The following is a 25,231-nucleotide window of genomic DNA, read 5'->3' as shown; positions in this document are numbered from 1 at the left end:
TGTGTCCTTGTATATTCACAACTCCCTTTCAATAAGAGGAAAATTCTCGATGAATGGGATGACCTTGCAGAGATAGCAAGCTACCTTTGGATTTGTTTTGAGAAAGCCCATTTTATTTCTTGGTGATGCTCCATCTGGTGGTGAATTTGAGACTTTTACTTTATGTGAAAAGCAAGTTCTTCTTTGGAATATGCATTTCATATATCATTATAACCTTTTGCTCATCTTTCAGCAACCCATTTAGAATTAAATTATATATTGGGCTGGATTCTCCACAGCCCTGTGCCGAAATTGCGTTTGGCGCGGGGGCGGAGAATCAACTTTCCCAGCGGAATTGGGATTCTGCTATCCTATCTTGGAAATCGAACGGAGCATAAAATCCAGCTGCAATGTACGACAGTTGATTGAAGTAATATTTAACACCACTCCGGCGATTCTTTGGCCCCGAATATCCACGCGTCTGCGACGCCGCGCGGCCGGGGAGCCATTGCCAGAGGCCCACCCAGTAATACTCCGCTCCCGACCGGCCGAGTTCCCAACGGCGTGGAACTAACATGCTATGGCCGGCCGGGACTCTCGCGTGGCGGCTGCCGACTCAGTCTGTGGCCGCCCTGGTGGGGGCAGGGGGATTGGGGTGGGAGGGGAAGGGGCCCTATGAGCGGCTGGGGCACAGATCGTGCCGGTCCAATGTAGGGGTGTGCAGCCGATCGGGGGGACCTATATTACGGAGATGCCTCCGCTGTCTGAGTCCGCCATGGCGCTCGGTGCGGCCGCTGGAGGCCGAAGCCGTGCGCATGCGCGGACCCGGCAATGCAGGGGCCCGTATCCGCAGCCGAAGCTGCGTGAATCAGTCCGGGACCCTGCTAGCCCCCTGAAGGTAAATAAGTCGACTTTTAATTTGTTCAGCAAACTCGGGAGTTCCACGCCAGCGTTTTTACGCTAGCGTGGGGACATAGCCCCATGTTGGGAGAATCCAGCCCATTATATATAGCGTGAAACCACTTGGTGGTGCTGTAACACAGTTAAGCATCTGGTATTGTTTATGGGCCCATATAAGGCTAAAGCAGAATTTGTGAATAATTTTGTAGCTATATTCATTACATTTCTGTGCAACAAGCTAATTGAATTGTTTACATTCCAGTGTAATAAATCTATAAACCTACCATGCAACAACCTGTTTATTTGGAGGATGTGTTGGGAAATGAACCAGCTGGATAATTTCAGCAACATTGCCTAATTTCTGAAGCTCTTATTTTTGAAGAAAATGATACTGGTCGAATTAATTACAGAAAATAATGGGACAAACCTGTCTTTAGTGTTTAAAGATGCATATTTGGAATGGCATTTTTTTGATTGCAGATTTAGGAGAAAAAAATAGATCAGGACATAAGGATGCCGCATTTCAACAGGTTTCTAAAGTTGTCAGATAATGATGATGAAGCGGTTTTGTGCAAAAGCATCGATTTGTGTAATTTTGATGTTAACTTTTCTATGTACAGTGATAATAAATAGTGGCCTGCTAAGACTTTGGGCTCACAGGACACTACATGTTGCTTTCCTGAACTTGAACACCCTGTTGGATACGACATGAAGGAGAGAAATAACAAAACAATTACGAGCGAGTTTTACCTTGACTTTACCTTGTGTGGTTGACTCGAACAATGTTGGTAGAGAGCCCAGTTTGCTTTCTGGGTTGGGAGTATGCATGATGTAGGGCACTCAAACAATAATAAAAACAATATATTGCGGTTGGGGATCAATAATTGGAAAGCACAATTGTTGCTCAATGCTATTAATTTCAAAACAAAAACAAAGGATGGAAATATCAATCCTCTCTTGTATTGATGATTTAAGTAAGTGCAGATTAGATTTGTTGGCCATGCTAAATTGCCCTTAGTGTCCAAAAAAAAGTTGAGTGGGGTTACTGGGTTACGGGGATAGGGTGGAGGTGTGGGCTTAGTTAGGGTGCTCTTTCCAAGGGCCGGTGCAGACTCAATGGGCCGAATGGTGGCCTCCTGCACTGTTAATTCTATGATCTAATGTTTAATTTTATGCTTTTTTTTACTGTATGCAGATCAGACAGGCCAATCTTGCCAGGTTACTGCCCAGATGGTTCTCGTATGTTGCTGGAGAAGTATGAAGGAAATCTCCTTGCTTTTGGGCTTACTGTGTCAAAATTTGCCTCTTCAGTCAACACCTGATTCAAAGGATGGGCTACTGATGTTCCACCAGGTATTATTTAAATCCCTTTTTAAGAAAGATATGGTGCATGTAATATTTTCACACAGATATTGTTGAAGGTTGCAGGGCAAGTTGAGAGAGCTGTTTAAAAGATGAATTTCTTAGCTTTATAAATAGAGGCATAAGGGGCGAAATTCTCCGACCCCCAGCAGGGTCGGAGAATCGCCTGGGGGCGCCTAAAATCCCGCCCCCGCCGTGGCAGAGATTCTCCGCCACCCGGGAAGTGGCGGGGGCAGGAATTTCGCCACTCCGATTGGAGAGGCCCCTGCGGCGATTCTCCGGCCCGGATGGGCCGAAGTCCCGCCGCTGGGAGGCCTCTCCCGCCGCCGAGGTTTAAACCACCTCTGGAACGGCGGGCTCAGCGGCGCGAGCAGGCTCCTGGGGGGGCGAACCCCGGGGGGTGTCCCCACAGTGGCCTGGCCCGCGATCGGGGCCCCCCCCTCAGAGTCCGGGCCAGTGCCCTGGCTGCACTAGTTTCTTCCGCGTCCGCTGTGGCCTCCGCCATGGCGGAAGCGGAAGAGAACCCCACATCGCGCATGCGCCGGCAGTGACGTCAGCGGCCAGCTGCAGCTGACGTCACTGCCGGCGCATGCGTGGACCGGCAAAATCCTTTCGGCCAGCCCCGCTGCCGGGGGCACCGGTTTTTTGCGCCGGTCTTCTGGTGGCAACCGCTCCGGCGCGGGGCTTGCCCCCAAAGGTGGGGAGAATTCCCCACCTTTGGGGAGGCGCGACCCCTGAGTGGTTGGCGCCACTCCCCTACTCCGGGACCCTCCGTCACACTGGGTAGGGGAGAATACCGCCCAAGGATACAAAAACAACCGAGTTATGTTAAGCATTTATAAATCACTTGCTTGTCTCTGCTGGAGCACTTCACCCAATTCTGGACACCATACGTTTAAGGAAGAATATTAAGTCCTTGAGAGAGAGTGCAAAATAAATTTACTAGAATGTACCAGGGATGAGAAGTTTGGTTATCTGGAGAGCCCAGAAAGAATTACATAAACGTCAGTTACTTATGTTTGGCTTTTATGTAAAACAAATTTATTTTCATTAGGTTATATTATTGCATTGATAATTAAGAAAATAATTGCTCTGCTTCCATTCATACAAGCCAAATTCCTTGCATGTAAATATATTCATGTAAGCAGGACTTAAGGGTCTCAAATACAGTGCACCTTTCCAATAATGATGATGCCCTTTATTGTTTGGTGTGGTGTGTTGATGACAGTTTGCCTGTTAACTTGCATATATCTCATATCAACCCTTAATGTGAATGTATAAGGTACTGATTTTAAGTTGTTTAAGTACAATGTTTACTGTTACAAATATGTGAAGAAATTTAAAAAAATTATTTCTTGGGATGTGGAAATTTCTGGTTAAGCCAGCATTTATTGCACATGCGGGTGGGGAGCCGCCTTCTTGAACTGCTGTTGTCCATATAGGGTTTGTACACTCACAATGCTGTTAGAAAGGGAGTTCCAGGATTTTGACCCAGCGACAGTGAAGGAATAGCGATATAGTTCTATGTCAAGGTGATGTGGGACTTCCTTGTACTTCGGGGTGTGAGAGGTTAAGGTTTGGAAGGTGCTGTTGAAGGAACCTTGGTGAATTTCTGCAGTACGTCTTTTAGATGGTACACACTATTGCCATTGTGTGCTGGTCATAGAGGAAGTGAATTTTGAGATGGCGCATGGAGCGCCTGCACAGAAACGTGCTTCGTCTTGAAAGATGTTGAGTTTCTTGAGTATTGTTGGAGATGCACTCATTCGGGTAAGTGGAGAGAACGCCATCACACACTGTGCCTTGTAGATAAGTCAGGGGTAAATTGACTGCCTTGTTCGTCAAGAATCTAAGATTATTGTGGCTAGGTGTGAATGTAGAGTTGAGGCCACGATAATATCAGCCATGATCTTATTAGATGGCAGAGCAGCTTGAGGGGCTAAATGGCCTTCTCCTAATTCGTATGTTTTGTATACAGTAGACAGTGGAAGACACGCCTGCTGATGCAATTAAAATTACAATCCCCAAGAGGTCATTATTAGATGATATCGCAATGGGCTGTGTGCTGGAGGAGATTTCAGATACAGGAATGGGTGATGCCATGGAGAGATTTAAACGTAAGGATGATAATTTTAAAATCTAGTCATTGTTTAACTGGGAGCCAATGTTGGTCAGCAAACACAGGGTGGTGGATGAATGGAACTTGTTGTGAATTAGGACATGGGTACCAGATTTTTGGATGACCCCAAATTTATGGAGGGTAGAATGTGAGAAGCCAGTCAGGGGTGTATTGGAATAGTCAGGTCTAGAGGGAAGGAGACGGATGAGGGTTTCAGGATCAGATAAGCTGAGGCAGAGTTCAGAGGCGTTATGAAGGTGGAAATAGATGGTCTTAGTGATGGCATGGATATATAGAAACTCATCTCTGGGTGAAATATGACACACAGGTTCTGAATAGTCTGGTTCAACCTTCAGAGAGTTTCCAGAAAGAGGAATAGAATCGAAAGTTGGGGAGTTGAGTTTTTAACGGGGATCAAAGACAATTATTTTGATTTGCCTAATGTTTAATTGGAGAAAATTACTTCTCTTCCTGCACTGGATGTCTTGACAAGCAATCTGTTAATTTAGTGACAGTGTACGAGTCGAGAGGTGTGATGGTGAGTTAGAACTGGGTGTTGTTATGAATAGTGTGTTAAGGAAGGTAGAAATGGGACGGCACGGTAGCACAAGTGGATAGCATTGCGGCTTCACAGCGCCAGGGCCCCAGGTTCGATTCCCCGTGGGGTCACTGTCTGTGCGGAGTTTGCACGTTCTCCCCATGTCTGCGTGGGTTTCCTCCGGTTTCCTCCTACAGTCCAAAGACGTACATGTTAGGTGGATTGGCCATGATAAATTGCCCTTAGTGACCAAAGAAAAAGGTAAGTAGGGGTTATTGGCTTACGGGGATAGAGTGGAAGTGAGGGGTTAAATGGGTCGGTGCAGACTCGATGGGCCGAATGACCTCCTTCTGCACTGCATGTTCTATAATTTAAAAAAATCTATAATTCTATAAAATGGTTTCAGTTTCATTTCGGTTGTTTGTTAGCCTTGGTGCCTGGATAGACTCCTGACTAAAAGGTCCGGTCTTTTGGGTTTGTTTGTATATGTACATTTTTAATGTGGGTTTACAACCCCTGAAATTAAACCAATGGATTAAAAGGGGTTAAAAGTTTAGTGATGGAGAAAAAAACACAGCGCAGAAAAAACTTTGCCATTGCCTTGCAACAATGGTTAAATGACACAGACTTGGAGAAAAGACGGGAAAAAAGTTCAGTGTGTCAAAAGAGCAAACAAGTATGGGCATTGTGTGATCCGTATCATATAATTGGCAGGCCTATTGTGTAGGATATTACAATTATTTTTGTGATATCATTGGTTGGCTGTAAAAAATACTGTAAATTCCTGAATTGGAAGCCTGAGAGCCTATTTGATTTTCTGCCCTGTAAAAACAAAACCTTTGCATTTGAAGGGTTATAATACTAACACAGTCGAGTTTCAGGGCTTTGATGCCCATTTGGCTTCTCCACCATTTTCCATCCTTTTTACTGCTTCCATTGTAATAGACTGTGCTTATTTGCATGGGCTAGCTGGTTGATTGGAACTTTTGTGCGAAATAAATGTGAATAATTTTAATTAACACTTGTCTTAACCTGCTATCATTGTCAATTTAAGTTGCGATGGGTCACCAAAAATAGTTCAGGGGTTAATATACCCAGTCAAAAGTGTCTGCAGTCTGTACAAGAGCCTGTGGTCTTAGTTGCACCCATAAAATTATAAATTACTGAGACCTGCATGATTGTACATGATGAGATGGAGGTGATTCACTGCTTCTGTTAACATCCATTCTGACATTCAAAACCATCAAAATCTTGAATGAAGTGTATGCTTTGAATTTTTATTGAATTATAGAATTCTTCAACTCAAGTTATTTTATGGAAAGGATCTAGCATGAGTGCAAGTTTCAATGGATATCTGTTTTATTATTACACATACTGGATAAAATGCTTTATTTTCACCATGTGATGGACTGGGAGACCCAGTGCTGCTTACTAACTATGCATTTTTGTGAATTGACTTAATTTGTATATTTTCATATTTGTGTTTTGTGAAGCTAAATTGGTAGTCAAAGATTGCTATACATAGATTAGTTGAAAAACTTAATTAGTAAGGCCAATGAATGAAGCATTTTCTTTGTTAGTGTTTTAATACTTTGGACTTGCTACAAAAATGGATTGGCCACCATTTTGAAAAAGATTGAGAGGTTCTATGAGGAATGACTGCAGAGCTTACATGGCTATAGCAAATTCAGAAAGTTAATTCAAAGGATTTTTAAAATGTGAATTGTGCAGTCTCTTGATTCTGTAACTTCTTGTGAAATCATTTGTGTCTCTGCAACCTTAGTGGTAAATTTCCTTCCTTGAACTGAAAATAAGGGTAGTCATATTTTAGCTGAATCAATGTAAATAGAAATATGGACTATTATTGCATGTAAAATTCAGTTTTTGACATTATTAACCAATGCAAGCAGTTAGACAATGAACAAATCACTTGTCCCTTCTTAATGATGAATTGGAAAAGTTACTCTTGATATAACCAGACTTCCAAGGTAAGTAATAGCTTCTGGGTATCATAGAATCCCTACAGAGCAGAAGGAGGCCATTAGGCTCATCAAGTCTGCACCGACTCTCCTCCGAAAGAGCACCCTAACTAGGCCCAATCCCTAGCCCAATCCCTCTAAACCTCACCTAACCTTTGGACACTTTGGGGCAATTTAGCATGGCCAATCCAACTGACCACATCTTTGGATTTATCTTGTATAATTTTCATCAAAATTCTCTCCAGCTCTTTTGTAGGTTTCTGACTAGGGTTTAGCTTGACTGATACCAGTTACCCTTCAGAAACAAACGTGGGTAATAAACTTTCTACATATGACCCCTGATTGTTCAATATACATCTCAGACATCCTGGTCTGGATTCTCCGTCGGCGCGATCCCCCGTTTCGCCAGCAGCACATTCACGCCCGAGGATTTCCTGATGGCGTGAGGGTACCCACAATGAGGAAACCCCATTGGCTGGCTGCCGGGACTGAGAACCCCACCCCCTATCTTTACCTATGTCTAAGCAGCTAGCAATTGTGTTGGCTTTACCTTAAACCTTGGTTGATTTCCTCACCTCCTGTCCTCCCCCCACCAACATGATGATCTGAGGACCCCAAAGCCGATTGTAGCACCCACATTTCAGCATGACAGAGATCAGTTAATTCAGCACAAACTGGAATTGAACCTTGGACTTTTCAAGTTTTTTTTAAGGCTGCTTAACTGTATAATATGATAATCTTTATTGTCACAAATAGGCTTACATTAACACTACAACGAAGTTACTGTGAAAATCCGCTAGTCGCCACATTCCGGCGCCTGTTCGGGTACACAGAGGGAGAATTCAGAATATCCAATTCACCTAACAGCACATCTTTCGGGACTTGTGACAGGAAACCGGAGCACCCAGAGGAAAGCCATGCAGACATAGGGAGAACGTGCAGACTCCACACAGACAGTGACCCAAGCTGGGAATCGAACCTGGGACCCTGAAGCTGTGAAGCAACAGTTCTACCCACTGTGCCTATGTAATATGACATCTCCAAGTTGACTCTTATTTTGATGCATGAGGGCCCAGCAATTACATAAGAATTTAATGTCTGTATATTCACATAATTTCCTTCCACTGTGTATTAAGAGACTGGGATGGGGATGTTGCAATTTTCTAGTTCTCTTTTTTTTTTGCTGCATTTTGTGGCTAATGGACTACCATGTAGATTGACAAGGCGATACGCTTTTAACCAGAAGCTTATTATAGACATCATTCAAACAGTACAATTCACTTGGTCCAAACCATAGTGATTCTGATTTTGAAACAGTTTGTGAAATATTAAGCCATTTATATTTTTTTGAATGACATTTTTGACAAAGCTCAATTTTCCACATTTAGATAGCAAAGTGTGATGAATAATTGAAAAAAGCTGCTTATGCAGAATAATTAAATTATATGCCAATTTCCGTAATGTTCTGAAAGTATTGAATGAAACCGTATTGAGCGACATGAATATCTTTAGCTTGTGCAGCTGAGAAACCAAGCAGTCAAAAGCCAATTACTGAAGTGATTAGAGTGCAGGCATTAAAATTGCCTTTCCCTTTTGTGGGTGTTGATCTGGCAATTAACTGTTCTTGTCAAACTTTAATTCTTGTTATTAGCGAAAAGTGAATTAGTGTACTGTGCAAACTGTTGAGGCTGGAGAATTTCTTGCGCCACTCAGAATGTTTTTTTTTAGTAAGCACTCCGATTGCATTGTGTTAGTAAGTGTAATATCACAGATATGACTAATTAATGTTTCAGAAATAAACTAGGTGATGCCCAGCAAGACAAATAATATGATTGCCTGAAAGTGCAACAACTGCATTTGAGAAACTCATAGTTTAACCCAAACCACTGTTGATACTAAGGTAATTTATGGTTTTCCTGTAAGATTGTTTCAATATAAAGGTTTGAACTTGGTTATTGATGGAAGTTGACTGGTTTCCTAATACATAAAACATTTCAATGCCTGATTATCTTATTTGTAATAGCCATTTCAAATTTTCTTAAATATCCTGGGAATGTGCATCAAGAGGAATAACAGTGTCTTTCTTTTTGTGACAGATTTATCACTAGGTAACTGATAATCACAAAAAATATATTAAATAATATTTTTCACAAAAATATGCACTCCATTTAAAGTGGCCGGTTGCATTTATTATTACTGGAGGGCTACTTTTACAACATTATATCTTACACCCATCAAACAGGTGATGGCTTTTTATTAGATTAGATTTGAGAAAACTCAGAACTTCATTGACTGCGTGAAGGAAATTGCTACCTTGTTCATGTAGTGTTCAATCCCATTAAGTAAGATACATGTTTGTTTGGAGACTGGTAGTAGGTTAAATTCAAAGATTGTTTTTTTACTTCTGCAACCTTAATTTGAAACCAACCTAACCTGATGCCATCCATCTGTTTATTGCATACGGGTGGGCTAAAAAGTCCCAAGTGATTTAACTTAAGCAGTCATAATCTATTCCCATAGCACAGAACCACCATTGATTTGACAATGAATGCTGATCCTGGATGGATGCCTAGTGTGAAAACTGGAAATACCATATCGATGCTGCAGAAGGCTGTGGAGGCCAATTCACTGAGTGTCTTTAAGATAGAGATAGATAGGTTCATGATAATAAGGAGATCAGGAGTTCTGGGGAGAAGGCAGGAGAATGGGGATGAGAAAATATCAGCCATGATTGAATGGCGGAGCAGACCCGATGGGCCGAGTTGCTTAATTCTGCTCCTATGTCTTATGGTCTTACGATAGAGGAGCAAAACTTGACAAAGTTAAAAGTTGGAATTTTGAAATTACTCTGAGCAACAGGAAGTTCTTTTACACTGACAGGCAAGAAATCTTTAATTGCTCTGTATTGACATCCCTTAATTCAATTCACCAGAATTCACACAAACCTCTTCCTATGCACAAACAAATTGCAGTAATCATGCAACAGACAGGGTGGAAGTGAGGGTTTAAGTGGGTTGATGCAGACTCGATGGGCCGAATAGCCTCCTTCTGCACTGTATGTTTTATGTTCTATGTGTGAAGCACTTTGGGATATGAAAGGTGTCATATGAATAAATTGTTGTGATGATTTTCACTGGAAGTTTTGAACCAGTATGTTTTCCTCAATTCATGTTTTGAAATCCATAAAACGAGGGACAACTGTCTCCACTTCTTAATTTACTTTGCTCTCATTCGAGCTGTGCTTATATTATTAAACTGTAAGTGGGATAAATTGTGGAAATCAGTACATAATCCTCAATCCAAAAATCATTTATGTCAATGTTACTGGTTTTCGTATGAAACGTTTTATCTAACATCCAGTTTCAAGAAACTAGATGTTGTTTTTGGGGTGCTTTTGTTGATCATGTGACTTATTTTACTTTGTCAGATGGACTATTTCCTTTTCAAAATGATGCTTGATGTCATGCATAAAGTATTCAGATATAATAGTCTGTAGCTGTTATAGTGATCTCTGTATGTACATGTATATGATGGGTTAATGTATAATCAGTAGCATCAGATGATCACTAGAGGGCAGTACCAACAGGAGTATAAAAGCAACCGCATTGTGCCTCTCGCTCTCTTTTGGGTGTACTGTGACGAGAGCAGGAGCATAGATTTAGCTCAGCGTGCTAGTGGAGTTAAACATAGTTACTGTATTTAGATCTTGTTAACCTTGCTACTAGTATTAATATTAAAGTAAAGAATTCACAAAATTGTTTTAGTTACTCAATAAATCTCTTGTTACTACTGGAAGACTTTTGAGTCCTTTTCATCAAGATTCAGAAAACCTCATCAGCAACAGTATTGAATAACATATATTACATTCAGTAGTACGTCAAAACATACTACAGAAGAGTAATAAAACAGCTGTTATTGTTCATGTATTTGAAATCACGAAGGTGAAAAAAGCATAAGATTAGACTAAAAATTTTTATTTTGTGATGATGCTTCCATTTGGGTTCCAAGTTTAGTGACTTAAATAGAAGTGTACATTGTGACATTCGACAAAAATACATTTTGTGGTTTGTAAATAAACGTCATTCTCCAGCCTGCAAGGAGGCCCCCAGGTTTTTCTCTGCTGTATCCCCATATGGTGGAGGCCCTGGTAGAATGCCAGCGAAGGCAGGAAGAGGCCCTTGAGTGGTCCTAAATTGGCCACTTAAGGCCTCAATTAGCCTCTGAGTGGGAAGGCCATCCTCCACTTTCCACGCTGCTGAGAGAGTTTCGCAGCTTTGAAAAAACGACAAGCACTCAGCCCCCACTTTCCCTTCCGATTCTTCATCATTCCCCCATTTCTCACCCTATTCCTGTGAGCTCCATTAAACTCTACCCTGCATACAAAACCTTCCAGGTTTCAGTATTGCAAGCATTGCAAAGACTTTTCATATTATCTCTGATTTCAATAATTTAGTGTTTGGTAGCAATATAATAGGCCTGATGGAAGTAATTTCTACCTTGAGCAAATGTTTGAGTTTTGGCAACAAAAAGTGTTAGTTCACAACTTTGGCTTTTCTTTTATTTAATCAATAAGTGGATAGGCTGCTTGTAAAATCTTTGTGGTCAAATTACAATGTCCTTTTGTGCTGCAGACTCCTATCAGCCAGATACAACTTAAACTACTCTAAGTCTTTTAATAGTGACCCAAGATAAATAAGTTTGAACTTTATTTGTCTTGGGTAGGTTCAACTACAATGCACAGACTGTGTGTGTGTCCTGTTCAGGAGAATGGGGTTTACCAGAATGAAATGACCATTGTTGCGTTGTTGATTTTTATCACAAAACATATTTAATTTGGGAACTTTTTTCTCTTGCTATATAGGTTAGAGAAATTGGGGAGTACTTTAAATGCCAGCTTCTACAATCGAGACATAGAGGTGCATTGAGTTGGCATACGTTGGATTTGTAAAGCTTACTGAAATGCTTACCAGGTAAGTGGCATCTAAGCCAAGTGTTTCTTTTCCTCTATTTCAGTATGTTTCTTTATAGGATGATCACAGTCAGTGACAGTTTGTTTACTGATTTGTTGGCTGAATAACCTTGTAAATAATGAAACTTTCACAACTGTGCTAATATTATAGATTTTGGGTCTTGGGAGAGTGAGGCAACTGAACCTCTCTTCTACCTTGTCAGTCTGCACATGCACTAAAGTTAATGACATTTTGGACAGTTTCCACATGCAAACCTAACTTTAATCTTGTGGGTTTGACAGGATCAGTGTGGGTAAGATGTTAAAATCACAGCTGGACACGACCCATTGCATATCTGAAATGTTTCTGCTCACAGATAAGTCTGTCTTTTAATCCCTTGAGTATTTGGAGCTTGGAGTCTGCCTGTTTCTAACCAAGCTGGGACTGCATTATGCAAATGTTCAAGCCCCTTCAATGTCGTAGAGGCCCCTATATAATTATAGATGGAAATTGAGGCTGTGATGCAGTGTTGAAGTCTTCAGAGAAAGTTGTTGCAATGTGATCCAGGTAGAAGAAGTCCAAGTAAGATCTATTTCCACATTTTGAGTTTCGTTATCTGCTGGAAGAGCAGTGATGCTCCTTTGGGTCTCAGAAGGAAATGTTGGATCACACTTGACTGGACCTGTTTACCACCCCCACTCTACAACCTCGAGCACCATCCCAAACAATTTACCTCAGGGGCACTAACCTGGCATTGACCTCCTGCTGCCTAAAATTCCCCTCCCAACTGCCATATCATCCATGCCAGCTTCAGGCAGGGATCAAGACTTAAATGAGGCCAGGAAGTTAAAATTGCCTGGATCTCTCTCCGGTGCTGTCATGAGTATGTTTATCTCTTTTTTTTGGCTCCTATACACCATACTTACACACCAGGTAAGAACTGAGGATACAGAGTAGCAACATCTGTCAGTAGAAAGAGGAGCTGATGGCAAGCCGGAGTGAATGCTTTCCTCCCAAAATTCTTCGATTGATTTCCTTGGCGACGGCTGCTGGAATACAGGGGACCTGTGCAGCAGCCTCGCCCCCTGTCATCTCCACCCCAGCGCATGCGTGTCATGTGACCCTTTGCACGGTCTCGCACCGAGGTGCCTGTACATGGATGTAAAAGCATTGGATTTGCATTTTCCATTTGTGTTTTAGATTTGTGCATTAAAGGTGTAAAGCTGCACTTCAGATTGGTGGGCAGTTTTTCTTTGTGAGGTGAATTGGACGTTCTGAATTCTCCCTCTGTACCCGAACAGGCGCCGGAATGTGGCGACTAGGGGATTTTCCCAGTAACTTCATTGCAGTGTTATTGTAAGCCTACTTGTGACAATAATATAGATTATTATAAAATACCGATTTTACTGCCAAAATACTGATTTCTGGTACCTGGAATACTGATTTCTGTTGGGAAAGATTGGCAGCTCTGGGTTTGTCTTATGGAGGGAGATTGAGCAATTTAGTCCTGTATCTTTTTATAAAAACAGTAAAAAATACATACAAGGCCAAACGGTACAAACATAATTTTGTGTTGGAGAAACAGGGTACCCTCCCCTCAGTACCAATGTACGGGACGGGGATGGATACAGTTCACAACACATTTCTACAAAAACAAATGGTACGAGCACTAAACTTTACGGTGGAGAGTCCAGATACCCTCGCCTCTGTACCAACAGAAGGGAAAAGAAGGGGGGGGGGGGGGGGGGGGAGAGAAGAGAGGGGAAAGGAAGGTGGTGGGGAGGGAGGGAGTCGGGGTGCTGGTGAAGGGGGGCCCAATAGGACACTGCTGAACTATCTACTTGAGGTCTATAAGATGATAGAAGGTATTGACAAAGTAGATGTAGAGCTGATGTTTTCCTGTGAAGCAATCTAGAATGAGAGGGTATGTTTTAGTATAAGAGGTAGTAGATGTTAAAACAGAGATGAGGAGAACTTATTTCTCTCAAAGGGTCATAAATACTGTGGAATTCACTACCCCAGAGTGTGGTGTGACTGCCGGAACATTAAGTAAATGTGAGGAGGAAATATATTTTTTATAAAGATTTTCCATTTGGAATAAATTTTTAGCAACAAAGCCAACATCACAAAAGCGGGTGTAACACAGAACAAATGAGCAAAAACGCACACAACTGTAGGCATATCACTTGCAAAGAAAGAAAAATAAAAGCCAACCCTACCCACCACCTCACCACCTAAAACCCACTCCCCTTAGCAACTGACGGTGACTAATTACCTAAAGTAGGCAACAAATGGCTAGCATCTCAGGTAGAACCCTTTTAAACCAACCCTCTCATGGTGGTACTTGACTTTCACCAGGTACAATAATTCCATAGGTCACCCAACCATACTGAGGCACTGGGCAGAATAGGAGATCTCCACCCCAGCAGAACCCAGCCTCCGGGGTATCAACGAGGTTGAAGATAAGGAGGGACCTGAACGAGTTGATCCTGAAAATCCAAACTTCACCGTTAGTTTCTCCAAGCTGGCAAACTGTCCCTCCACAAAACCTCTAGCGCATCTTCCCTACCAACACCCCAAATGTGGGTTTCCAGCTTTTCATGGCTCAAATATATGATTAGCACCAATAGGGCCAACTTCGATATAGATCCAAGCTCAAGTGTCTATTTGCAATGCTCGCCCCCCCGACTGTCTATCCCTGAAGAACTGTCCTGATGATTCACGGGCTGCCTGCCCATATAAAGAATGATATCAACCTATTAACCTTAACAAAGAAAGAGTTAGAGAGAAAAACAGGATGACATTGAAAAAGAAACAAAATCCTTGGGAGAATATTCATTTTAACAGACTGGACTCTGCCCATCAAGGACAGGGGAAGATTTCCACTTTTGCAAATTGGGCTTAACCTTATTCACCAGACTCGGATAGTTAAATTTATGAAATTAGTCACAATCGTGGGCCACCCAGAGACCGGAAGCTAGATCTGGCAAGGCGGAACGGCAGCACCCGCAAGTTGTCTCCTCTCCTTGAGGGATTAACTGGAAATGACTCGCTCTTTTCCAAATTCAGCATGTATCTTAAAAAGGAGCCAAAGCACCTTTGTAGCTTCATTATTTCACCCATAGTGGGAACTGGATCCGTAACATAAAGCCACAGATTGTCAGCACAATCTTGAAAATGTTCCGTAGTACATAGAACATAGAACAGTACAGCACAGAACAGGCCCTTCGGCCCTCGATGTTGTGCCGAGCAATGATCACCCTACTCAAACCCACGTAACCCGTATACCCGTAACCCAACACACCCCCCTTAACCTTACACTACGGGCAATTTAGCATGGCCAATCCACCTAACCCGACCATCTTTGGACTGTGGGAGGAAACCGGAGCACCCGGAGGAAACCCACGCACACACTGGGAGGACATGCAGACTCCACACAGACAGTGACCCAGCCGGGAATCGAACCTGGGACCCTGGAACTGTGAAGCATTGATGCTAACCACCATGCTACCGTGAGGCCCCTAGTGTCACAGAGATGCCAGTGTTGCAAGTGTGCTGGTACAGTTTGGGTTAGAGTGTGATTAGTTCAGGATGGCAAGTTTGCAGTACTATTGCTGGGCTGTTGTCAGGACTCATAGTCTTTGCAGTACCCAATGTCTTCAGATGTTCTTTAATATGTCAATTTAATCCAATTGGCTGAAGACTTTCATTTGATGCTGGGGAGTCTCAGGTGGAGGTCGAGATTGATCATCCACTCTGTACATAATGAACATGGGTGAGCTTGCATTGCCTGATATAAAAACATGTCTTGTTCCTTGCCTTTCTTGGGTTGAAGCTCAGAAGAAATTGCTGTCAGAAAAACCTTTGGTGATTGCTGCAGTGCATCCAGGAAGGAATGTGCAAGAAGCGTCCCAGATATGAATCTAGTTCTGAAGTCCGTTCAGTTGTTTTTTCTTAAAGCAGTTAAGTCAAAATTTAAAATTCTGTTGTTCAATGATGCTCTCAATCATCCTACGCGTTGGCAAGTCAAAGCTGTATAGCACTGAAAACAGGAAAAGACTGGAAATACACAAATCATCGAAAAGATGGGTTTCAATATTTGAGTGCTGAAACCTCTTGTCTAAAGGCTTTATTTATCTCTAGATAGCAATTTCCATCAAAGACTATGCCCTGTCGATTCAATCACACTGTACCTATTTATTTGGGGTGTCTAAGCCTCTTAAATGGTGGATAGGGAGTGACACTTAGAAATGCAGCACTTTCCAATCCCAAAGAAGTAAACGTTAACATTTGTAAATGAATGTGCCAAGTGTAAACTTGTCCAAACTGGTCTTGTTTATATTTAAATAGGTACTTCAGTATTACTGGTGCAAAATTACTGATTTAAAAAAAAATATATATTTTTATTGGTGAGTTTCACTTTATACACAGTAACACTTTACGTTTACTATTTACAGCACGTGTGATTCTTATATACATATTGATATTGTCAGTCTAGATGTGGTCCTCAACCCCCAGCCCCACCCCTACTTGATATTCCCTTTTTCGTTCCGGGTGATCTGTCCCCTAGCTCATATTCTCCCCTTCCTCCCTCCCCCTTTCCCTTTACGTTTTCTGGTACCAAACATGATCATTTTGTGTTATGTTTTGGAAAAAGGCCTTGTGGATGAAGATCGGTATTGATCTGAACAGGAAGAGGACCCTCGGGTACGTTAATTTGATCGCCTGCACCCTCTACAGCAGGGAGATGGGGAGCGTGTCACATCTCTGTACGTCCTTTTTGACTTCCTCCCACAGGCTGGTCAGATTCTACTTATGGATCTGTGTCCAGTCCCGGGTCGTTGGATCCACAGGTAGCGGAATTTCTTTTAGGCTAATTGAATGGGTGTCCTACAGCTCTGCCCTCCCCCGTTTGGGTTCACCGGAAATGCCTCGCTCTTGCCCATGTTGGGTTGTAACCTGTGAAGGTTCAAAACTCTTTCAGGAGCTGCAAATTGCTCGACACATAGAGGAGCAGGTCGTCCGCATAGAGTGAAACTCTGTGCTCTCTGCCTTCCCCTCTGGATGCCCTTCCAGCTTTTCGCGTTTCCAGAGCGATTGCTAGTTCAATTGCTAGGGCAAACAGGAGCGGGGACAGTGGGCATCCCTGCATTGTGCCTCTGTGCAGCTAGAAGTATTCAGAGCTGGTGGTGTTGGTTCGAACGCTCGCCTTGGGGGTGCTGTACAGGATTTTCACCCAGGAGGTGAATCCTGCCTCTAGCCCAAACCGTTCCAGTGCCTCGAGGAGTTACTTCCATTGACTCTGTTGAAAGCCTTTTCTGCCTCCAGGGAGACGATCACCTCTGATGCCTGATGTTAGCAGTGAGCTGCCTACCCATGACAAAGCCTCTGGTATGCAGTTCTCCAGCCTTTTGGCCAGGACCTTCCCGAGTATCTTCGCGTTCACATTCAGCAGTGAAATGGGTCTGTAAGGGCCGCATTTCCGTCGAGTCTTGGTCTTTTTTTTGGGCATCAGCAATATCGTGGCCTGTGTTAGTGTAGGAGGCAGCAAATCTGTGAACATGTCCTTAAATGTGTGGCCAGGGCTGGCGCAATTTTTTTATAGAATTCTGCCGAGAACCCATCAGGTCCGAGGTGCCTCCCCGCCTACATGGAGCTGATGTTCTCCATGATTTATCCCAGATCTATTCGTGCTTCCAGTTCCCCCCCGCCTGGCCTCCCCACAACTGGCATGTTCAGTCCGTCGTGGAGGCTGTTTCATATCTGCATCCCCTTTGGGGGTTCGGAGGTGTACAGCCCTCGGTAGAAGGTCTGAATACCCAATTGACTTCTTTTGGTTCTGTTACCAGTCTGCCACTGCTCTCTTTACCTGCGCTATTTCCCTCGGGGCTGCCTGCTTTTCAGCTGGTGAGCCAGTAGGCGGCCAGCCTTTTCTCTATGTCTGGTGGAGTTGTATACTGCTTTCCTCGTGGATAGCAGGTTAAAGTCCATTTGTAGCTTTTTCCTACATCAGCTCTACGGTCAGGCCTAGGAGTACTTCTGTCGACCTCCATGATGGAGTCGATCAGCTGTTGCCTGGCCGCCCTCTCTTCCCTGTCTCTGTGCGCCTTGTCAGTTATAATTTCCACTCGGATCACAGCCTTTTGTGTGTCATGGGAGTGTCCCTTTTAGAAATGTTTTTATCTTATCACATGGCTTCAACGTCTCCATAAACCTTGTCCTCTTACTAATCAGTATGGGTCCCCCCTAGCCCTTGTCTCATAGCATGAATGGTACATCTGTCCCACCCAGCCCATACTTACCAGCAGTCTGTCCTTTTCTCTCAGGTGTGTCTCCTGCAGGAAGATTATGTCGGCCTTCAGGCTTCTTAAGTGGGCGAAAACTACATCCATCTCCTCCCCTGTATTCTCCCTCCCTATTGCTCTGGTACTTGACCCAGATTCTGGTCGGGAATAACATGCCAAATCGCTGCCCACTTTTGTAGAGCTCCAATTCTGCCCTGTTCAACACGGCCCTTTTTTTTTACCAGATCAGCCCCAATGTCCTTGCAGACCCAGATTCTGTGTACTTCCCATAGGCTTGCTTTTGTTTGCCTGACACACCACAGGATCCTTTCCCGTTCCTGGTATCGGTGCAGCTTTGCTATGATCGCTTCCGGCTGCTCCCCTGCTTTTGGCTTCGGCCTGACAGCCCGTCGAGTTCTGGGGGGTTGGGGAAACTGTCTCTCCCGACTAGGTTGCCCAGCATTTGGGCGATATGTTCTGTCGTGTCTCTGTCGTTGATGCCTTCTGGTACGCACACAATTCGAATGTTCTGCCGCCAGGACCTGTTCCCCTGCTCCTCGACCTTCCCCTTCAGATTCCCCTGGGCTGCCTCCAACCTTATCACCTCTGCCTCCAGAGCAACAATCCTTTCACCCTGGTCCGCTGAGGCTCTCTCTCGAGGTCTTGGATTGTTTTTACCTGCGCTGCTACTTTGTTCCACAGGCCGTCGATCGTGTGTTGATGGGAGACCACCGCCTCCGTCACCACCACCTTCACCACCACCTGTTTTTATTGCTTCCTTCATGATGGCCAGTTCCTTTTTTAGGAAGATCCTCCACCCGTTCCCTGGTGGGGAGTGGGAGGCTGTTGCTGGTGTTGGTGCCAGACCTCGGGTCACCGGTCTTCCCCGCTCTTGGGTGACCGGGGCTTCCACCTCGCCTCGTGGGTCCTCGTCTGCCCACTGGTTGTGGCCCTTTCTACTACTTCTGCCCTCTCGTCGGCCCCTCGAGCTTCCGCTCGCCGGCATCTTCTTCTCCGCTGTATCTCCTTCTCTTTGGGGTTCTTTTCCATTGGCTTTTCAAACCTAATTCTTCTAAAAGTAACTTTTTTGGTTCTAGTTGGGAGGAAAGCTACCTGATGTGCGCCCGCTCAGCACATCATTGTCACCGGAAGTCCGTCAATATTATTGATTTCTACTGGACTTGCACAATTTTGAATTGGCTTTTCATTCCAGGATACCGAATCAGATGTCTGGAGCACAGACGCGAATTATGAAATGAAAATAAATGAAAATCACTTATTGTCACGAGTAGGCTTCAATGAAGTTACTGTGAAAAGCCCCTAGTCGCCACATTCCGGCGCCTGTTCGGGGAGGCTGGAACGGGAATTGAACCGAGCTGCTGGCCTGCCTTGGTCTGCTTTAAAAGTCAGCGATTTAACCCAGTGTGCTAAACCAGCCCCTTTTGAAAATTATTGAAGATACTGAAGAACTTATTCATATTAGACCCAGTTATGTATTAAGAAATGCATCCTTTCTGGTGGAATGTCACATAATCTGCAGTGACGCCAGCAGTGTGTTTGCACAGGCTTCAGTTTTCCATGTTGGATTGTATGAGTAACATTCTCATGAGTAAACCTTGTTTGTAAGAATTGAAGTGTGTGGCACCTCTATACCGTTCTCTTTGTGGCACATTGAGAATATAACAGAACCTGAATACAGTAAGTTGTACCAACTTGGTCTGAAGACTGGAAGATGATTACGTGAATGTAAGGCTGACTTTTGAGATGGGAGAGTATATAACAAACCAAAACTGAATGCCCTCGAGCTTTGCCTTTTTCCCTATTTCTAGTTGGTAATAATCGTGATCTGCAGAAATTGGCCTCAGCGGTGGCTAGAAGAAGTTCTACAGGAAGTTAAATCCAGTTCCCCCGTATCCAAACTATGTGCCACCCGACGAAGTGCTGGAATCCCATTTTACATTCAGGTAGAGAAGTATGGATTTATATAGTACGATGAATGCCCTGTTGTCTTTAATGAATCTATGCAGAATTTCTGCTGCTGAAGTACAGGGCGAGGCCAATCCTTATCATTGGAGTGTTGGGATCTGTATTTTTTCTATTAAGTAATAATAGGGTAGGTTAAGTGCATTAGGAATGCTAATTTCCCTTTAGAGTCCAAAGATTTGAAGGTTAGGTGAGGTTACGGGAATAGGGCTGGGGAATGGACACCGACGGGTTGCTCTATCTGAGGGTCCAGTGCAGTCTTGATGGGCCAAATGGCTCCTTCTGCGCTACAGGAATTCTATGGCTTTTAACACTAGGACAAAATAGCTTCTAAAATTAGTTACATTCACTTAGAGCTAAGGTGGCATGGTGGTGCAGTGGTTAGCATTGCTGCCCCACAGCATTGAGGACCCGTGTGGAGTTTGCACATTCTTCCGTGTCTGAGTGGGTCTCACCGCCCCAACCCAAAGATGTGCAGGATAGGTGGATTTGCCACGCTAAATCGCCCTTTAATTGGAAAAAGAAGAATTGGGTACTCTAAATTTTAAAAAAGTATTCACTTCGAGCTGTAGAATTTTATGTAATTTGTTCAGAAAATGCAGATGGTAATAAATCAACAGCCCTGATAATATTTTCTTTACACTTGTGCCTTGGCTCAGTTGTCAGTAAGAAAGGGGGGAAGCTGACCCTCGCCGGATGCCTCGAAGGATGCCGTACTATGATAAGACATCAAATTTTGGCTATTCCATAAAGTATATTTTACTTTAATAAATGTAAAGTAATCGCCAGCTTAATTTGCAACCGTTTGCTAGAACGGCAAGATAAATATGTATAGAGAAGAAGGAGAGAGAAAATGGTAGGCAGAAATCAAACCTCATATTAAGTCGGATATAACTTGAAGAAAATGCAACCCATTCAAAGGTATAAGGGTAAAGGGGTTCTTTAAAATTGTGCATTTCAATTTATCCTCACTGCAGGCCTTGGTGTCTTCGGAACCTAGGGGCTCCAACTTGGGTCTTCTGAAACTGACTATGAACGAACTGATCTCGCTTGCCTTACCATTAGCGATGTGCCAGGATGAAACATGCCACCATTCCACAGGTAACAATGTGACACAAAGTGCCGACTATGTCATATTGGATTATATTTTAAACAGTGAAGCTCATTAGCAATGTCCTCTGAATTGCTCTTGTTAATGAGTTATTTTGTGTAAGCAGATATTGTATGGTACAATCATTCTCACTCCGTTCAATTCTAACTACTCTCTGGCACAGGCAATGAGTGGTACAATTTCTTTTTCTCGTGCTGTAGTGCACATTTTATATTTCAGGTTGTGTTTTTTGTATTCCTTGGTGACTTGTCAAAAAGGTAATGGAGCTCCTTTGTGAAATTTCTAACATTATTCACCTCCACTGTATTTCCAGAAGATAGACTGAATTTTGTCAGTGGCTTGTAGTTCCCAATGTGTGAGCTGGAAGGGTGTGCCACTTCCGCTCCCTTGCTTTTCACATTCCATTTGATTAATTTAAAGTCTTGGCAGCATGCATCGAAACATGTGTGATTCTGTGGTGGGGAAAGCTTTTCAGTGGTGAAATCCACTGTCAACTGACAATACTTCGGCTGGTGGCGCAGTCTTTAATAATGGATCTTATTAGTGTCACAAGTAGGCTTACATTAACACTGCAGTGAAGTTACTATGAAAAATTCCCTCGTCACCACACTTTGGCACCAGTTTGGGTATAGAGGGAGAATTCCTGATTGTCCAATTCCCCTAAGAAGCACATCTTTCGGGACTGAGGAAACCAGAGCACCCGGAGGAAACCCACTGCAGACACAGGGAGAACGTGCAGACTCCAAAACAGACAGTGACCCAGCCGGGAATCAAACCCGGCCCCTGGTGCTGTGAAGCAACCACTGTGCGTACCATGCCGCCCTCAAAAAAAAGCTCGGGCAAACAGTGAAACACTGCATCACGACTACAGCTGTTGTCCCTAACTGCATCCTCATTAACAAAAAACTTGAGGAGCACATTTGTTACAAGGGTTATTTTTCAAATTAAATTCACTTATAAATCTATGTCATTGCATTAGTTTCATTTATTCATGTGGTGTGTATTAATACTTGTTAGACTAGTTTAATTCGAAGAGCTCAATACACTGGCATGCCTCACGGTATTACTAGTTATAGGAGAGTTTGGGAAATTTCCTTTGTTGTGGAAGAAACAATTTTGTGTTTTTGTTCACTCTATTGAAATGTTCATGTTAGTGTCCAATGTGTACATTCACCACTATGTCAGGCATTGTGCACTTGTAGGAGCCTTTTGAATTCTTTGAGGAATTGAAAAGAGTAGACAGTGGCATATGATGGATACATATGTATAGCTTTCTAAAGTGCCTTTGATAAGGTACAAATGCCTAAAGTCAGGGCATACAGAATCAGGGACAGGTAGCAGAATGGACAGCTAGCTGGCTGCAAGAGAAAAGGTAGAGTAGGGGTAAATAGTATCTATTCAGTGACGCAAGTTTGGGCCCCATAAGAACCTGTTCTGGAACCACTGTTGGATCACAATTTTCATCTTAACAATTTGGACTCTTGACAAACATATTCCAGAAAATTCTGGTAGCGGTCTAATTATGGGAGCCCTAACCCAATTTTACATGCATTAGCATGTAATCCCTTAAAGGGATTCCCTTCCCTTTAAGGAAAGAGGACAGGCAGTTCTTCAGTCGTGGTAGCACCTGAAGGCAGTTGTGTGTGAGGAACTCCTGCAGCGACATCCTGGATTGAGATCATAGGTCTCCAACTAACACAGCCTTCATGTTTTGTGCTAGATATGACTTCAGTCAGGGGAACATTTTCTTCCATTGATTTCAATTTTATTGGGCTGCTTGATGAGATAACCCCATCTAAATGCAGCCTTGATGTGAAGGGGAGTCACTTCACCCCTGGACTTGAGTTCTTTTGTCCATGTTTGAACCAAGGCTATAATGAGGCCTGGAGCCGAATGGTTTTGAGAATACTCTTTGGATGATTTAATTTAAAGTGAGATTTTTAGCAAATATTTTGGGAGTGCACTTATCAAGATAATAGTTGAAAAACTAATGTTAGAATTAAAATCTTAGCATTTTTTGAATTATTTGTTTGCCTTTTCATATCCTATTTTGGTTGAACAGTGAACATTGATTACATAGTTTCAGGGCACAGGGCACTGGAGATGTTTATGTGGGTAAATGTTTTGGGTAGCACAGTGGTTTGCACTGCTGCCTCACAGCTTCAGGGACCCAGTGTTCATTCAGCCTCGGGTGACAATCTGTGGCGTTTGCACTTTCTCCCCGTGTCTGCGTGGATTTCCTCCGGGTGCTCCTGTTTCCACTCACAGTCCAAAGATGTGCAGGTTAGGTGGAATGGATTTGCCAAATTGTCCCTTAGGTTGGGTTACTGGTTATGGGAGTAGGATAGAGGCATGGTCTTTAGTAGGGCGCTCTTTCCAAGGACTGGTGCAGACTCGATAGGCCAAATGGCCACTTTCTGTCCTGTAGGGAATTCTATGAACTGAAAGGTGCGGGGGAACTGGATTGAAATGTGCAAATTAATTGATAGTTTATTCCTGAAGTGGTTCAGGTATCAAACCATTACTCTGCTGATGTGTATCCTCACTGTGAAATTCAGTAACTCCTGCCAATAATGTTGCTTAATTATGTCATCAAAACTCATTAAAACAAAAGTGTTCGAAAATCAATAAATCTTTATTGAAAGGAAATGGTGATCAAAAGATGTTAAGCTTGATGTTTTGTACTTAACTTATAATGGAACCAAAATACTTTTAGAAAATCAGCAGACCGCAGTTGAGGGGAGAGAAGTTTTTGAGTGCAATGTTTTATTTTGTGACTCCCATGTAATGCTGGATGTATGAGCTGAGAAATCGTATAGTTTAACTTTGATCGCAGCACTCTGAATAAATTGAAGGATAATAAACTACGTCAAGAATTTTTGTGAATGAATAAATAAAGTTGCCATTGAAGTGAAGCTCAAATGCTATGTGGTGCCATTTGAAGCATAAGATTAAATTACAACCTTTTACGCTCTTCCAATTTGCATGCTCTCCTTCATCTGCTATCTTTATCTTCACTCAAACAATAATCATCTCGGTCAAATCCACTTAAATGCAGAAGCCAACCCAGAAATACTTGCTGTAAAAAGATGTATTGGATAACCACTTTGAGAAAGAGAGATCCTTCAGGAACCCAATTTGCAAATTCTTGCCTGTCAAACTATGGTTAATCTGCCAGCCTTCCAGAAACTCTTGTTCTGTTCACAGGCAAAATCTTTTTAACTGAACTGCTTTGAGAGAAGACACTAGCCTGTTAACAAATCTAAACTCTCTGTTTCTCCAGAAACTGCTAGCCTGGTCTGTCCCCAGTCAAATCTTTAACTGAACTAAAACCCCAAACCCCAACACTTGACTGCTGCAGTCCCTGGCTCCTCCCATTAACTACATCGCTGAAAACAATGTCTCTAACTATCTACTCCCTGAAGAACTCTCTTAATATAAACAAAATTTCATTTTACCAGCTTCAGCAAACAATATTCATGGTTGGAATGAATTATGATCTTTCGTTTGCAATGCTTTAATTACACGTCTGTCTCCAAAAAGTGTCTGCTGCCTTTCAAACCAGTATTTTTAAAAAAACATGACAGCAGCAGTCACACACTAACCCAGGCTTTTAACCCTCACTGCACCAAATACATATAGTACACGTCTGTCTCCAAAAAGCCTCTGCTGCCTTTCAAACCAGGATTTTTTAAAAACGTGACTGCAGCAGTCCACACTCACCCAGGCTTTTAACCCTTACTGCACCAAATACATATAGTACAATATATCTGAAATTGCTACATTCATCACACATCAACGATTGTACTGAACTCGTGACACGCCTACATGCATGCTTACAACTTACAGAATGTACCGTACCTTGAACAAAGACAAGTATTTGGTCAATGAAAGCGGAATTGAATTATTTGGTCACGTGTTCAGTGGTGAAGAAATAGTACCTGATCAGGCAGCTCACAAGATCAAATGGCAGTTGTTAGCAAGTTGCACAATGCTTATTTTGACCCAGGGAAAACTACCCAGCTAG

At 42.9% G+C, this 25,231-nt stretch overlaps 2 protein-coding genes across 2 annotated transcripts in view; one reads left to right on the top strand and one right to left on the bottom strand.

The window, feature by feature from the left end:
• LOC119974222 (thyroid adenoma-associated protein homolog) overlaps positions 1-25,231 on the top strand; it is a 570,459-nt gene that overhangs the window by 88,364 nt on the left and 456,864 nt on the right. Inside the window, 7 exon segments of the mRNA XM_038812984.1 lie at positions 2,075-2,232; positions 11,739-11,796; positions 11,799-11,849; positions 19,943-19,971; positions 19,973-20,074; positions 21,071-21,175; positions 21,177-21,194. Of these exon segments, the coding sequence (XP_038668912.1) occupies positions 2,075-2,232; positions 11,739-11,796; positions 11,799-11,849; positions 19,943-19,971; positions 19,973-20,074; positions 21,071-21,175; positions 21,177-21,194 (521 nt within the window).
• plekhh2 (pleckstrin homology domain containing, family H (with MyTH4 domain) member 2) overlaps positions 1-25,231 on the bottom strand; it is a 390,052-nt gene that overhangs the window by 275,606 nt on the left and 89,215 nt on the right. The gene's annotated exons all lie outside the window — the stretch shown is intronic.

The sequence above is a fragment of the Scyliorhinus canicula genome, chromosome 1, assembly GCF_902713615.1.
Source record: "Scyliorhinus canicula chromosome 1, sScyCan1.1, whole genome shotgun sequence".
Lineage (NCBI taxonomy): Eukaryota > Metazoa > Chordata > Chondrichthyes > Carcharhiniformes > Scyliorhinidae > Scyliorhinus > Scyliorhinus canicula.
Note: the sequence above shows the minus strand (reverse complement) of the source record. Positions and strands in the feature narration are given on the sequence as shown.